Source organism: Periplaneta americana, chromosome 13, assembly GCF_040183065.1.
Source record: "Periplaneta americana isolate PAMFEO1 chromosome 13, P.americana_PAMFEO1_priV1, whole genome shotgun sequence".
NCBI classification, from domain to species: Eukaryota; Metazoa; Arthropoda; class Insecta; order Blattodea; family Blattidae; genus Periplaneta; species Periplaneta americana.
Window position 1 is genome coordinate 35,551,238 of NC_091129.1, and position 15,878 is coordinate 35,567,115.

The 15,878-nt window shown below is 35.7% G+C and overlaps 1 protein-coding gene across 1 annotated transcript in view; it reads left to right on the top strand.

Annotated features, from left to right (window-relative positions):
* Window positions 1-15,878, top strand: part of LOC138711793 (uncharacterized) — a 554,979-nt gene that overhangs the window by 500,985 nt on the left and 38,116 nt on the right. The window contains exon 3 of the mRNA XM_069843022.1: window positions 5,347-5,503. Within this exon, the coding sequence (XP_069699123.1) occupies window positions 5,347-5,503 (157 nt within the window). The remainder of the gene's footprint in view (window positions 1-5,346; window positions 5,504-15,878) is intronic.

Consider the following 15,878-nt stretch of genomic DNA (forward strand, 5'->3'; position numbering starts at 1 on the left):
AAGTTGCTGTGAGGAGTTAGTCGACTTCTAACTCGCTTCCCTAGCATTTCCCACACACGTTCAATAGGGTTTATAGGACTTCTTGCTGGCCATACCATCCTATTCAATCCAACGTCGTGAAAGACCCACACATGCTCAATAGGGTTTATATCAGGACTTCTTGTTGGCCATGCCATCCTATTCAATCCAACGTCGTAAAGGAACTCATCCACGATTCTTGTAGCATGAGGGCGAGCATTGTCATTCATTAACTGGAACTTTTCACCAATAAGTGGGGCATAAGGTACCCCATGTTAAATTAGACCTTCTTCGATGTATCTTGGAGCAGTCAAAGCACCTCCATTAATGAAAACAAGTTCTGTGTGAGCCTCATACGAAATGCCATCCCATACCATTAACGATCCACCTTGGAAACTTACACGTGACTGAGGGTACATGAAGAAAAACGTTCTCCTTCTCTTCTCCACACTCTTTCACGTCCATCTGTAAACTAAATCTCGATTCATCTGTGAAGCGCACTCGTCGCCACTGCCCCAGGTTCCAATTAGCATGATTGTGAGCATAACGTAATCGTTCAGCACGATGTTGCTGGAGCAATTCTGGGCCTTTAGCTAATCTTCTGGAACTCAGCCCACATTCATCCAGACGTCTGCTTACAGTTCTCTCACTCACGTTAACTTGTCTTATTTTCTGGAAGGCTCTTCTGGTCCCAAGAACTGCAGCCACATAACGCTGACTATTCCCATCTTCTATCAATGCAACCATTTTGCTAAATCGGTAGGACTTAGTGACATTTGTATACAATGAAGTACTCCAATACTGCCTCAATAGAGCTTACCAGTCTGTAGACTTCTTCAGCATAGCTTGAAATGAGTCAGAGAAGTTTAGACACAATATTGCAAGAAGAACGAATCTTCTTTTCAGATCATTGTTGGCTATTACGTATTCAATATTACATTGTTACGTATCACAAAATAAATGAATAACTAAATGAACCTCAACACACCTACAATTATTTAAAAAATCCTACAATTTAAAAAAAAAATTAATAAAATATAGTTGGCCCGGTTTTTTTTTTTTTTTTTTTGCCGGTGAGTGTATATTAAAGAACAAAAGCACAGTATCAAAATAAACTAACACATTCTGCAAAATATTATGCAAATAAATTCACTGATAATGTTTATTTACCATACTGAGAACTACAGTATATTCAGTAGGCTTATTTCTATCCTTTGAATCTCCACTTCTCTTGGTAATTCTGAAATTGAAAATAGATCTCTCTTTTTCGAGACGCATATGGGGTCTTCAATTTGTTTTATTATGTTTTCCTTTCTATAGAATAAAATGTCTTCCATTTCTCGCCACCTCAGTAATTGCCGCTTCTTACTATACATGAAACAACAGCTCCATTGTTCTTCACTTCCAAAACTTTCTCTGACCACAATTCCTCTTCATAAGTAACTACCATATAACTATGTGCCTTTAGCATTATTTTAACAGATTTCGTCTTCTTTTCCACATCTGACTCACTGTCTGTAAATATGGAGAGTACACCGGAAATATCATAATCCAATTCAATTTCATCGCTCTCATAGTCACTTACAGGGACGGTTGTGATCTTTCTACCCTGAAGTTTTCATTTTACCGGACCATTATTCGTGCTAGTACCATTGATGCTGGAACAGCCTGTTTCTTTATTTACTGGACTATAATGTTAAATGGTGTTTTAGAATATCCTGAGGTACCGTATTTGTTGAAGTAAATTATCAAATTGTTCACATTTCATTAAAACAAATAAACATTTTTCACGCAGAGTTCTTAACCTCTGCCAGTCTAATTATTACGTGAAAGTAAACACTATATAGCCAGGTTTAATTGTACAAACAATCATATATCTATAATTTACCAGTTCTACAGAGGAGAGCTTAATAAAACCGACAAACACAAACTGAATGATTTCGTGTCTTCACACATTCAATAGAACGATGCACACTGACCTTGTTAAGCATCCATATCATTGCCACGTGTAATTGTAGATAGAAGCATCTATGGGGAACATAATTCCATCACAGTGGCGCCTTAAATGGCAAACACCGAACTCTTGGGGGACTAAATAGTACATGATGCGTTTTGGACCATAGTTGGGTGCCTGGACCATAGTTATGGGAAATTACGGTACTATTTCCTTCGATGGAACAGTAAACCCGCGCAAAGTGCCGACGCATTTTCATGGAATTCCTTGAGCGCTGGATGATATTGACCTGCGTCAAGGATACTTTCATACGTCACGTGACAAAATTTCGACGACCGCACCAACTCCAGAAATTTGTGGCCACCAAGATCACCAGATTTGTTCTCACTAGACCTTTTCCTGTGGGATACTTCAAGGGAGGAGTGTCCACTACAAGCTCTTTAACTTTAAACGATTTAAAGGAGAATATTACACGTTAAATCAACGGTGTTAACAACGCAATGGTCCAGCACACAGCCGGGAACATGGAACGAAGTGTTCAGCTGTGCGTTGAGGCAGAGGAAAGGTATTTTCAGTACTTAATTTAAGGTAAAATAATATCCGAGAGATGCTGTACATTTAAGAAGATATACAATGTTACTAGCGCCATGCTCGTTAAAATAAACACACAATGAATTGTATGAGTTTTATATTACTCACTCTATAGTAGCATGGCGTGAATCGCTCCAAGACTTCTGAATAATCGAGAGTCACACAGTGTCTTTTTCAAAGTTAAAACTGTCTGCTTCACTGATATTCCCTAAGACTTAATGGTCTTGGAAAGTGTTTTAAGGAGGAGCTATGTCTTCCCTTTATTTATATCTCGCTGTGAAAAGACGAAGAGGGAGTTTGCAGGAAACGAACAGTAAACGGAAAAGATGAGAACTACTGGAAACAACAGGACTGAGAGATTTGTTTTAGAATGTAGAATACTGGCATTTTCACAGCGGCATACGAACTTGAACTAACAAAGCTTTGGGTTGCATAATTAACGTGCATTCAGCAGCGGTCGTCACCCCGCGTTTCTCTACAGATGTAATTTTGCAACTCCGCATTAGTGAACCTATGTACAAAACACCCTCGTACTCTGCGTATATTTTATCTGAGATCAAAGTTATGAATTTTTAGTATGCATAAACTCGCACTCAACTTGACTTTACAAAATAAACGACGTATTATAAATAGCACGTACTCTGCTTACACTACAGTAAAGGTAGATTGGTAACTGTAAGTTACAATTAAACTAAATTAATGCTAACAGTATACTCATTGCTGTAGGCCTACTATGTTTATGAAAACAGATGAGCAATTTCCTAAATCTTGTGCCAATATAAATTGAGTGCGATACGAGGTACAAAAGAGAATGTTCACATTTATCTCTATACATAGCAAACGAGCAAAGTTGGAGGGCCACTGAGAGCTGTGTTAATCATGTATGTTCGAAGAGTCACATGAAAAGATCAATCAAATATACGTTTCTACTTATTTTCGGAAGATTTTGCGCAATATAATTCACATTGTATGTATGTATGTATGTATGTATGTATGTATGTATGTATGTATGTATGTATGTATGTATGTATGTATGTATGTATGTATGCATGCATGTATGTATGTACAATATAGAACACTAAATTAATGCTCGGCCTCCAGGTGACGCGCGAAATTATCTAGAATAGGCTCTACACACCTTCTAGCTGTAGTAATAAAATACTGAGCAATATACGAAAAGTACCGTACTGTATACCTGTCCTGTCCCCTTTTAAGGCATTTAATGGCTCTTGTCTTGTTAGACCAGTGCCAAAGATAGTTGGAATCTTCAATTTATTGTGGTTTAATCTCAAACTCCAACTAATATAATGTGGATAAGTTTAATGAATGTAGTTTAAAAGACTCACTAACCACAGTCCTAGAGACTGAAGCCTTCTCTCTGCTTGGAAAGACCATATACAGTAAAACCTGTGACATGGTCCTAATTTTTTTCCTTTGTGGACAGGTTTCCGTATTATTCAGATGTGAAATTAAAATTGAATATTTTATCATTCGTACTCGTATACATGAAAAACAAAATGGCATGCCGCAAACTGCAATAAGTACAAAATATTCTGTTTAACACTACTTACTTTAAATCAGCCTTCTGTCGCTTATTCCGTTGGTGAATCATCCTGATTAAAATCTCATTTTCTGTATAAATGTTATCGTGACTCACTCATTAGTCATTAAACACTGCTAAAGTTTACTAATCTTATTCAATTTAGTATGTAATACTATATTATAATACTGTACTGTAATACTCACTGCACATTATTAATTAATTGGACTAGGAGCCATCCATTAGAAGTCTTGAATTTTGGTTTATCTAATTTTTGCAGAATAGATCCAGAAATTGGCATGTTCTTTGAAAGGCCATGAAGACCGCACTCCCACAACAGTTCATTATTTTCACATAAACAGTTGCTTTCTGGTTCCTTTTATTTCACCAATATTGGCCATAAGCCACTCACTCATTATAGTCTTTATTTTTTAAAGTGTCACACCTGAGTTTTCCACAACTGAACTTCAACATTACTTCACATACACTTCGTTTCTAATTTTCCTATAATTCGAAAACTTTTACTTCATCACTTAATGTTAATGTCACATTTTACGCAACCTTTTTTTTTTTTACCAGAAAATCATTACACTTGTGCTCTGTCCAATTACGATACGGGTGTGAAGCATTGAAAATCTTTGAAGGGACTAGTCTGCCTAGTCAACAGGGTAATAAAATTTATGACCGACAGGTCAACACACCCTCGTACCCTCTAAAAGTTTGCAAAGAAAACTTGTTTTTATCTTAGTGACCTACATATTTCGTATATTCCTTGAAATTACACGCTGTTTCAACATATAATTTACATTAAAGCAGTGTGCCCAAAATATTTCCGTTTTGAAGAGTAGCAGGCAGTTTCCGTTTCCATGTTGGACAGTTTCCGTTTTATTCAGGAAAAATTACACATAATACATACCAATTTCCACGGGACCAATAAGTTGTTCCGAAATAGACAGGATTCTAGATTATTCAGGTTCCGATTTGAACAGGTTTCATTGTACGAGTACAGAGGACATGATAAGAGAAGGAAGTCTTCATTCGTTAAACCACCACAAGGAACAGCTACTGAGAGTAAGTGCGTTGAGTATACAACACGTACATGCGCCAACGGGAAACGTCGCAACATAAATGGTGACTTTCTTTCACCATCTTCCCCTCATAACCTTAATAACGAAATGTTGGTATCATCACATCTACCGGTATCAACACTAGACTAAAGTGTCTTGCTCTGATTTGATTTCAGGGAAATTGCTGGAGGAAGGTGCGGGCGCAGAAAGGTGTCACAGTTCCTAGAGGACGACGTGGACACACGGCCCTCGTGCACCAGGGAGCCATGCTAGTGTACGGCGGCTATCAGGACCTGCGCGGCTCCTCCAATGAACTCTGGGGCTTCCATTTTGGTAATCGAGCACGAGACGAAACTTTAAACCCTAATAGTAGATCCTAGGTTTTGATAACTTACCGTACTGTATTATCTTTTGTTTGCACTTTACAGGCAATGTATACTTATTTATGAATACAGAAAGGTTTCTTCCTACCCGCGCAGAATTCACTTTCCATCTAGTGCACGAGAACACTGGGATTCCGGCCACACAGAAACATTAATAGGCGGGCAGATGCATTGGTGGGATTAATTCTCATCACGTGGGAGCAATATAAGGCAGTCTCACTGGCTAACAGCTCTTTACGATGAAAGAGTAATGGAACGGAGAAAAATTCTCTCGTGCGCCGGCACGTAGAGCTGAAAACCCGGGTTCAAATCCCGGCGCCGGAGAGAATTTTTCTCCGTTCCATTACTCTTTCGTCGTATGATGACGCAGAATATCTGCATGGAAATATCATATGTACTTCGGTACATTATAATAATATATATGATATGCGTAAATCACTTCGTGATTTAAGACGGCGCTTATTCCGTCGGATCCCGGCCAACTAGTCACTCATTACGAGTGCACCTCAGCACATGTGTGGACTTCGGTCCTAGGTTCGTAGATATCTATGACGTAGTGCAGAGGGCGGCCACCAGAGGGAACCCAAGAGTTGGAACTTAAAACTGAGACGATTCTTCCGACGCCGGGATAGAATCCGGTGTGGCTTAGTGGATAAAGCGTCAGCACGTAGAGCTGAAAACCCGGGTTCAAATCCCGGCGCCGGAGAGAATTTTTCTCCGCTCCATTACTCTTTCATCGTATGATGACGCAGAATATCTGCATGGAAATATCGTATGTACTTCGGTACATCATAATAATATATAACAGCTCCTTTCCACTGTGATTCGTAGAACTTACGGTCGTTCTTCATCATTATACCCATTTATGAAAGTCCATTCTGCTGTTAAGATCGCTGTTACAGTGTTCTTATCAATAATAATAATAATAATAATAATAATAATAATAACACGAACAAAACTGCGTTTGCTCGCCAGACTGCCACGTAATATTACTTCCATGTGAAAATAGTTAATGAATAAAGCGTGAAAAACACATGTTCTCCCGTCCGCCCAACTGCCCATATACAATGCTTTTCTGTCACACTGCGGCCAGCGCACGGCGGCTCGTACGCCGGCCAGGGCAGCTGGGACTCCCGCCGAAACAGTTATAATATCCCCGCTACCGCTTCACGTTCTCATAGTTACAGTTACAATTACAATGACTATTACACTTTTACTACGTCACACTACTTTTGACCACTAAAACGGTACGAAAGGACGTCTTTCAATCAATCATGGCTGCTTATCGCACAATTTTATCGCGTCTCTGGCATTTGTTTAATTTTATCGCGTCCCTAGCATTTGTTTATTTTTATCACTACCCTAGCATTCGTTTCTTTGTCTGCCAACATTTCAAACTGCACTGGTCTGGACGTCAAAAAACAGAAAATTACAAACCACTCCAGTCGATGCACAGCACTTTCAAATATGACTCACTTTGGCATTCAAGAACAAGAATTAATAAAGATCACTGGTCATAGCTACGCATCTTCCCTGAAACCCTATTTACAAATAGGCCTAAATGAAGAGCACCATTCGGAAATCCTGAATAAGTTGAGGGATACACCATGTACATCACCGAGTTCACTTCTTTTACGCACACGTCCAATATAACATCAAGTGAACCACCACCAACCACTAAAACATTCAAATTTGAAAATTGTACCTACTTTCAGTAATTGTTTCTCTTAAAATTATTCATGTTTATATTTTATTTCATCATCGTTAATTAAAATGTTTCTTGTTTATTTCATCATCCCTAATTAAAACTTTTCTAACATTCGTTTATATTATTTAGGTTATGTTATAGCTTCTGCTATATGATATTATGAATAGTCAAGTATCAGAGATTGTTTAATTCTAAGATTTATTGAAAATCATCTGTCAAGTGACATTGATTACTGGGATCGGGATAATTGAAGTGGAATGCAACTGTTTTAATAAAAAAAAAAGGAAACTGAATCAACAAAGCCTTCTTGGCCAGTAACCGTCCACAGAGTTCAATGAAGATTCCATAGTTGGCAAAACTGATAAGAAAAGAGCTATTCGTAACATACTACTGCCATCTACTAGCGTAATATTTATAATGTTGAGATAGTACAAATTTGAAGAAAGTTTTGTATTTTCGTAAGTCAATTAATATTTTATTGTATTGGAGTACTTCGTTACTTCTAATCTTTATATACTTTCTTCTAATCGTGTAATAGTCAATTAAATCCCACTCGAGTTTTGATTTTCTCTAGATAAATCAAAACCTCTAGTGACATTACTGTTGATAATAAGCACATACCTCATCATAAGAGATGTTGTAATTATTGTCCTTTTCCATACACACATTTCTGGCATCTTTTCAGGAAATTTTCATTCACACCGAGAGTTCAATATCCGATATTGAATCAATTTCTCGTCTGATGTTTTGTTTTAGTTCCTCCAATGTATGAGGGTTTGTTGCATACACTTTATTTTTCAATAGATAGAAATCGCATACAATTAAAACAGGGGATCGTGTTACTCTTCGCTATCGCGAATCGACCCCGTTTCCCTGAATATCAACTTTCTGATATGAACTGGGGACCATTTTAATCAATCTAATTAAATTGTGAAGATTCTTTGTGTTTTGTGTTGCTACTATCGGGTTAAATATCGAAGTTTCACATTGACGGAGAACGAATGAATGAATGATGGTATCGGTAATTCAGTTTTGCTTTATCTGACGAGGACATCCTAAATTCAATTAAAGCATTGCGTTTCTATTCTAACTGGCCTTACAGGCCTTTTGAAGGCTTCAAATTGTACGCTTATACCTCTAATGCAATGTTTACAGACTGGTTCTATATCACATTATATCATGAAGCTACCCAATATTTTATTACCGTACTAGTTTTATCTGTACAGGAGCAAGTAATAATCAATTTATTACTGTTTTATTAAACGACGATTTTGGTTATAGAGGTTACTCAGGCGTCTTGAGATTATATGCTTTATATTCAGGGTGTGACAAAAATATACACCAAAACTTTGGGAAAGCTTTCGTCACAACTAGATGATAGAAGTAGGCTATAATAATATATAGGAATAGTTGCGAAAGCACATTATTTCCATGTTAGAGTTCTGTTTCTGCTTTGTTTGCATGTATGATGCATAATCTGTTAATAGTTTTTATTTTATTTCCACCAGAAATGCAGTGTGCAAGTGCATAGCACAACAAACACAATCAGAAAAAACATGCGAATTATTTCCTTGCTAGGCCTTTTCTATTATGAACGTCTAGAGAATTATTATTTATTATTATTATTATTATTATTATCGGTATTATTATTATTATTATTATTATTATTATTATTATTATTATTACACAAGTTTACCGCTCATGCATTTTATCAAGACACTCGCGATGCGCAGTAGGGGAACAACGTTCCTTTACAGGGGGTAGGAGTAGAAGGGAAGGTCGGGCGTGTGTCTACCGAGTTCAAGGCAAAGGTTAACCCATTCCCCTATAATTCGTAAGTAGACTCATTCGATCTCGTGCGCAGCTCTGTAGGAAGAGTGGGGGAGTGTCTGGACATAATGCATGAGCTGTACAAAGCATAAGAGCATCTTCATCTGTCTAATTTTTTACACTTTTATCCTCTTCTTCCAACTTTATCCTCCCAATCCCGTTCTTGTAGTTGTATTTTTTCTATTGTCATCATAATATCCTGCAAACCATGCGATTTGATGTCTACCTCTTCATTTATTATTATTATTATTATTATTATTATTATTATTATTATTATTATTATTATTATTAGTGCCCCGATATTTGGAAAAATTAATTTTTTACTGGGTGGAAGTAAATCATTATTTTCATTGATATAAATGTGATTTGGGGTAAATCATCGTGATAGGACCAATTTTTATTTTGCCTATTTTACCTTTTTAAGATGTTTCTTACTAATTCAACAATAAATGCCTTTTTTGTCATTTCAGACAATATTTGTTGTTTATTTGCAATTTGCTAATTAATTATGATGTAATATATATGTAACTTAAATATATTGTGACTTTTATTTCACACAACAATGTTACTTTTATTTACAACAATAATGGCTTTCTATATTTCTGTATTTAAACGCTCCCGTCAACAATGGATATTTCACTCCAAACATCAACACAGTATTCGTTATTGCACTCCACAGACGACAATGACAATTCACTTGGAATACTGAGAACAACAATGTACTCCTAATCTCAACTAATGTTCACAAAGCCCTATTTACAAAACAAAACTGTCAGTTCTCAGTTCACAGTTTGCCTTGGCTAGTTCTTCTAGCCAGTGTTGCCAAGTCAGCGGTTTTGTAGCTAAATCTGGTGTTTTTAGGACTATGGTCAGCTACAGAATTTTACCGTCAGCGGCTAGCTATTTATTTGGCGTTTTTTTATGATCCCAGTCAGAGAGACGTGATATTTTTAAGTATATCTCTTTTTTTCTGTAAAAATGTTATAATTTTTTATATGTACTTGCGGACAATGTTAGTTAATCATAAACCAGAGTTTAGTATGGTATTAACACACTTTTTCATTGTACGAGTATACAATATCAACGTTTTATGTAAACTCGATTTGGTGTAACCACGTCCATTTCCTGCCTCATTCATTGTTGTTGTTCAAATAAGGTATTACGCATTCGTTATCCACTTATCTAATGTATGCATTGTTTTTGTAAATAAATTGATGTATTTAATCATAAAGAATAGATAATTAACTGAATTATTATTTTCATTTATGTTATATGTTATATTATTTAATTTATCATTCCATATTATAGTTTATGTAACGCAGATATACTTAAAACTTAAAACCAGACTCATTGTTAGCAGGCACGTCTCCATTTCAGTGTGAAATCAGATTTCGAACCGACTGGTGTGATTGTGAATGTGATTATTTCCGAAGTGTCCAGTATAGTCTATTCTTAATCTACCTCATTCAATTTTGAAGAAATATGCCGCGTAAAACTGCATACGTACAAAAGTTTAGAGATGTGTGAAGAAAAAAAAAAAACAATGTATTGAAAGACTGGGTGGAAGAAGTTTCCGGTGATAGTTCGAAAGCTCGCTGTAAATGGTGTAAGGTGATATTGAATGCAAAATATTCAGATTTAATTACCCATGCTGATAATTATACACACAAAAAGAGTAGCGAGTGTTTTCCTGCTGTTCGACAACATATTGCCATTCATATCAAGCTTGTGGACAGAGGTGAGTGTTATTTCAATTTACAGAGTATTATAAATATTAGAATTTTTTAAAAATTTGAAACCTAAAATTCTCCAGTTCCTAAAACTATACAGTTTGTATTTCAAATTTGGAAATGATGTGTTAAGAAAAATCTGGAGTATTTTAACTACAGTTTAGCGGTTTTTTTAAGCTTGTGCAGCGGTAAATGGAATATTGAGTTGGCAACACTGCTTCTAGCTCATTCACTCAAGTTCACAGTATATCGAACCCAAGACTTCCGGCGACAGTCCACTGAACTTCGAACTCAAGACTTTCAGACTAAGTTCACTGCACACCGAACTAAAGTCTTCCGGCCGCGTTGCTTCCGCTGGACGCTCACTGCTGCTTCACAAACTCACTTACTGTAAGTTCACTGTTCTTCGAACCCAAGACTTCCACTGGATACGTCTAGCTTTCTCGCAGCTGACTGTCTAACTAAAAACTGGCTGTCCGGCTCGCGTCTTCTATTTATCACTAAACCATAGTTTCTAGAAAGTACTGTTTCCAGTGTCTTCGGATATGATATGTTACTGGAAACTCCTCGAGTTTCTCCACTACCGCCGCAGTCGACCTCCTTCTCCTCTCAGCATGCAGACGTTTCCCTTACGTCCGTCCCCTCCAGACCCGAGCAGCTGCAGCCTCCCTACTCCTCGCCACGCCGCCTGTCTTCTCGCGCGCCCTGCCTTCTGTGGGACGCGTGATCGATTCCCGAGGCAGCTGTCACAATATGTAACAATGACTCACTTTGGTAACAATAATAAATAAAAGTAATTTATTTCTGTGCTTAATCTGCTAATAATCATGCTTTAATACTATTGGCGTAATAATGAATAATGATCGACAATGCACAATTACAAATATAATGTCATGTCTTCACAATACCAACAATCAGCTTTATAATTTGAAATATTAAACCCATCTTCATCGAAGTTGTCAAGTGGCATTTTCAATTGTTTGTTTTCACGTTTTCCAAGATTACTGTTACAATTTTGTGCTACACGTGTTTATTATTGTAGGAGAAAGAAAATATGAGTGAGGAACAATCACTTATTGTCGGGTGACAAGATCGGTTAGCTAGAATGCCTAAATTCAATAAACCATTGCAAAGTAAACTTCATGCTTACGTTAGTGAATTTGGTGCCATGTGTTTTCAACCGATGGAACAGTTTTGTTATGTACCGTAAGGTTTGTGAAAAGAGAGTTAATCATGAGAAAAAAAAATATAAGTCAACATGTGTCAACTACGAAGTAAAAATGTGAGTTAGTTGATATAATTTAAATTTATTGCTAACTACCTTTTCCAAATTTATTGTCTCCTTTTTATGTTTTTATTTCGTTTATTGCCTGCCTATTTTAATTGTTATAAATGCCTAAACATCCGAGCTATAACAATAATAATAATAATAATAATAATAATAATAATAATAATAATAACAATAACAATAATAAAAAGGGAAGCAGATCCCTGTGACGTCTGTACTGTAAGACCCTGACATCACGTTCGAGAAGATTCCATTGTTGTAGTCTAGACCCTAGAATTTCACTCTATTTACACATTTCCGTGGCATTTTTAAACTTCAAAAGCACTTCCAAACCAGAAATTCTGCATTAATTACAGCAGAAACAATATGAAATTCACAGTCATAGCAACAATATCTATGTTTATAACTTACAAACAGCTGAAGAACACTTGTGTTTTGTTATTTGACAGGTGCGCCAACTCCCAAAACAAAATTTCCCCCAAACTGAAACTGTTGACTCTGAAAAATGAAATGTCACTTTATCTCCAAAGGAAGAGCTAATCTGTCATTTTTATGGTGATTTTTTAATTCAGCAGGTGAAAATACATAAGAATTAGCTATTTTTGAGCCCGAAACATTTTCATTGTTGGGCAGTGTTATACATTATAAAATTTCTTCGCGTCCTATTTCTTTTACGAAATCCGTGTCCTGTAATTATTTCTCAGAGTGTTATACACAGGACTGTTGCCACGCCATCTATTTCTTCATATAGACCGAAATATCCATTTGCCATCAGGTACGAAACCTATTTTCACGGACTCTACAATAAATCGGAATCATTCGTCTTTTTACATCTGAAGCTTCAACTTTACATTATTATACTGTATATAGTGAATAAATAGCAGGTTTTGTATGAAATTTTGTTTTCCGAAGCTATCATTTTTGCAGCGCTGGAAATTCACCTTTATCGCTGAAGTCAAAGGCAATTCTCCGCACAACGCTATCCAAGTTTGAAATCATATCAGGGAAAGTGACAAAATACTGATTCGTAGAAATCATCATGAGACAATGACTTCCTTGAAAAAAACATTTCGTTCAGTGTGCTAAGTCGCCAGCTTCTTTGCATGATATTGTAAATTTTTAATTACATCTTTAACTACACCAAGCACAAGTAATAGTGATAAATAATGCTACCCCTAGCTCGAGAAAACAAGTACGTAATTGGAAGTTATACATGATACTTCAATCAATTAGTCTTTATATAGAGCTTGTAAAAGTATTGCTAAGAGTGAAAGAAGATTAACTATGGTGCAGTTTCTGTGTTACTTAAAAAGAAAACATATCAGGCCTCCTTAAAAGGTTACAGTCTTGAATACTTCGACAAGGATGTTGTACGGATGACGTTTTAATTTGTAAAATAGATAATTTTCTAGCTTTATTAAGAAACATTAACATCCCTAGGCTCTACGTGTAGGATATTGTGAAGTTCAGAATTCGGATATAGAAAGACAAATTTTTTACGAATATATTCTTAATTAAGAGAGAGAGAGAGATTCTATCTCTGACATTAAAATATTTACATGCAACACACCAAACTCAAATTTCTGGCTGTACGAAGCCGATATTGTTCACGTGCTTTCTTAGAAGAAATGAAACCACACAATAAAACATATCTTGCAAATATCCCCTAACATTAATGGACTGTTGAAAAGAGAGGTAAATTACCGGTACCATGTAGGTTCCGCTAAAACAGGTTTCGTACCATACAGCAAATGGTCTAAAATCTGAATTGAAAAAAAAAGGACATATCACGAAATACAGTATCGAGAATCCCACGTACAAGACGCTAAAAACAACAGGACGAGGACCACGTAAAGAAATAGAACGTGATGAAATATTTAGAAGCTGTAATAATGAAGGTAGGTGCTCACCTATCGGAAAAAATTCGTTCGTTGCGTTCGGATTTTTATTGTAGTATCGCTCACTTGTCCGCATTTCCGAATTAATAATCAAATAGTGTTGTAATTTACCGCTAGAGCGCATTATTTCATTGTAGTGTTCAGAGTCCGTGGATATCCAGAGTAGCGCAATCACCGAGTCGGCCGCCATTGTTTGTCCTTTTCAACACGCTAGGGATAGGAATATTTAAAGTAAAACTCAGATATTTTTAATTTGAAGGGCAAAAACGTCTAAAGGATCTTCTTACATTATAGAACATTATTGTCAGGCAACATACTAATGTATAAAAACTTCATTTAATAATTATTACAGCATAAATATACATTTAAGTGTTCAATATACTCCTTCATAACATCACAGTTATAGGTATTACAGCAGCATGAACTTAATAAATTACAAGTAACAAATGAAAACAACAATGTTGCAAATAAAATAACAATAAATCTAAACATTTCCAACTGCATTCCTCGTGCAAACTCTCTGGCTTCCGCATATAAGGGGACACTATACTGAAATTTCTCGAAGTTCATTAGTTTTAAGAGTTCACAACAGTGAAATCAATAACTACCATACTTACGAAGCTAGATTCACCAAATTTTAATCACTGGTATATCTGCTTAATAGTGACAAGTGTACAAAATTGCATCTGCCTATGATACGTGGTCTGCATTTTCTTAATTATTTTATTAAAATATTGAACCGCTTTAAATAAAAAGGCGCTTGCACTACAATTGACATTATGCTTAAGTGATTTTCACTTATATGGCTCCTTACACACATGGAATAAAAGCTTACTATAAGGTTTTGCTGTGAAATTAATCAGTAAATTACTAGAATTTTTATTATAAAAAATAAAATTAATAGTCATAAAAATTCCTAGTAATTTACCCATTCGCTGTACAGAAAATTCCAATAGTAATGTTTGTTCCAATGTATATAAAGAATCTTAAAAGTGAATATCAATTAAAAATAATATAAATTGTGATGCAAGGGACTTTTTTCATTAAGCAATACACTATATAATTAAGTTATTAATAAAATGCAAATCACTTATCATAGAGAGAGACGAAATTTTGTACATGTCTTATTATCAACCAGATATACTAGTGATAAACATTTTGTGAGTTTAGCTTTAAAAATATAGAAGTTACACTGATGTGAGAGTTTGCCATTTTTGGTAAAAAAAATCGTTTCGTTGTTTTTATCTTTAAAAATTAATTTATGATCTAAAGATGACCTCTGCCAATTTTCATGGCCATACGACCGGTCTATCAGCTGTTTAGGGTCACATTTTTAAAAGGCTGCGGGCTCTCACCTAATTTAAATTCTCCGTCCACGACCTCCACTCTGGATTCTGCGACCATTTTGGAAATTACGCTATATTTCATATATTATGTATTATATTAGATTTCCGATTGAGCCAGTGTAGCTTCTCGACTTCTCGAAATATTTCTTCATAGAATCCAACAGGTGTTAGACCTATTTCAAAGGCTGCTTTCCTTCAAAAGATATTCAGTTACAAAGGAGAGCACAACTCTTGTCTAAAGGAAAATTCCACTTGTTGCTAGTAGCCATAACGTGTTTTATATGCTTGTTTTTGTTTGTGATACAAGAAATATTTACAAGTTTCTAACAGTTTTATTGTTAGTGTTATAATAGTGTCTACAGTCCATAGTGATTTCTAAAAATATTTATCTATTATAATGTTTTCATAAGATTACATAATTTTTTTAGTCATCTTTATTTACTAGTGTAGGTTAGGTGTGCACTGCGTGATAGTGTGTATAAGGATAAGTTCTGTATATAATATGCTAGTTCTATATGTTTCAAA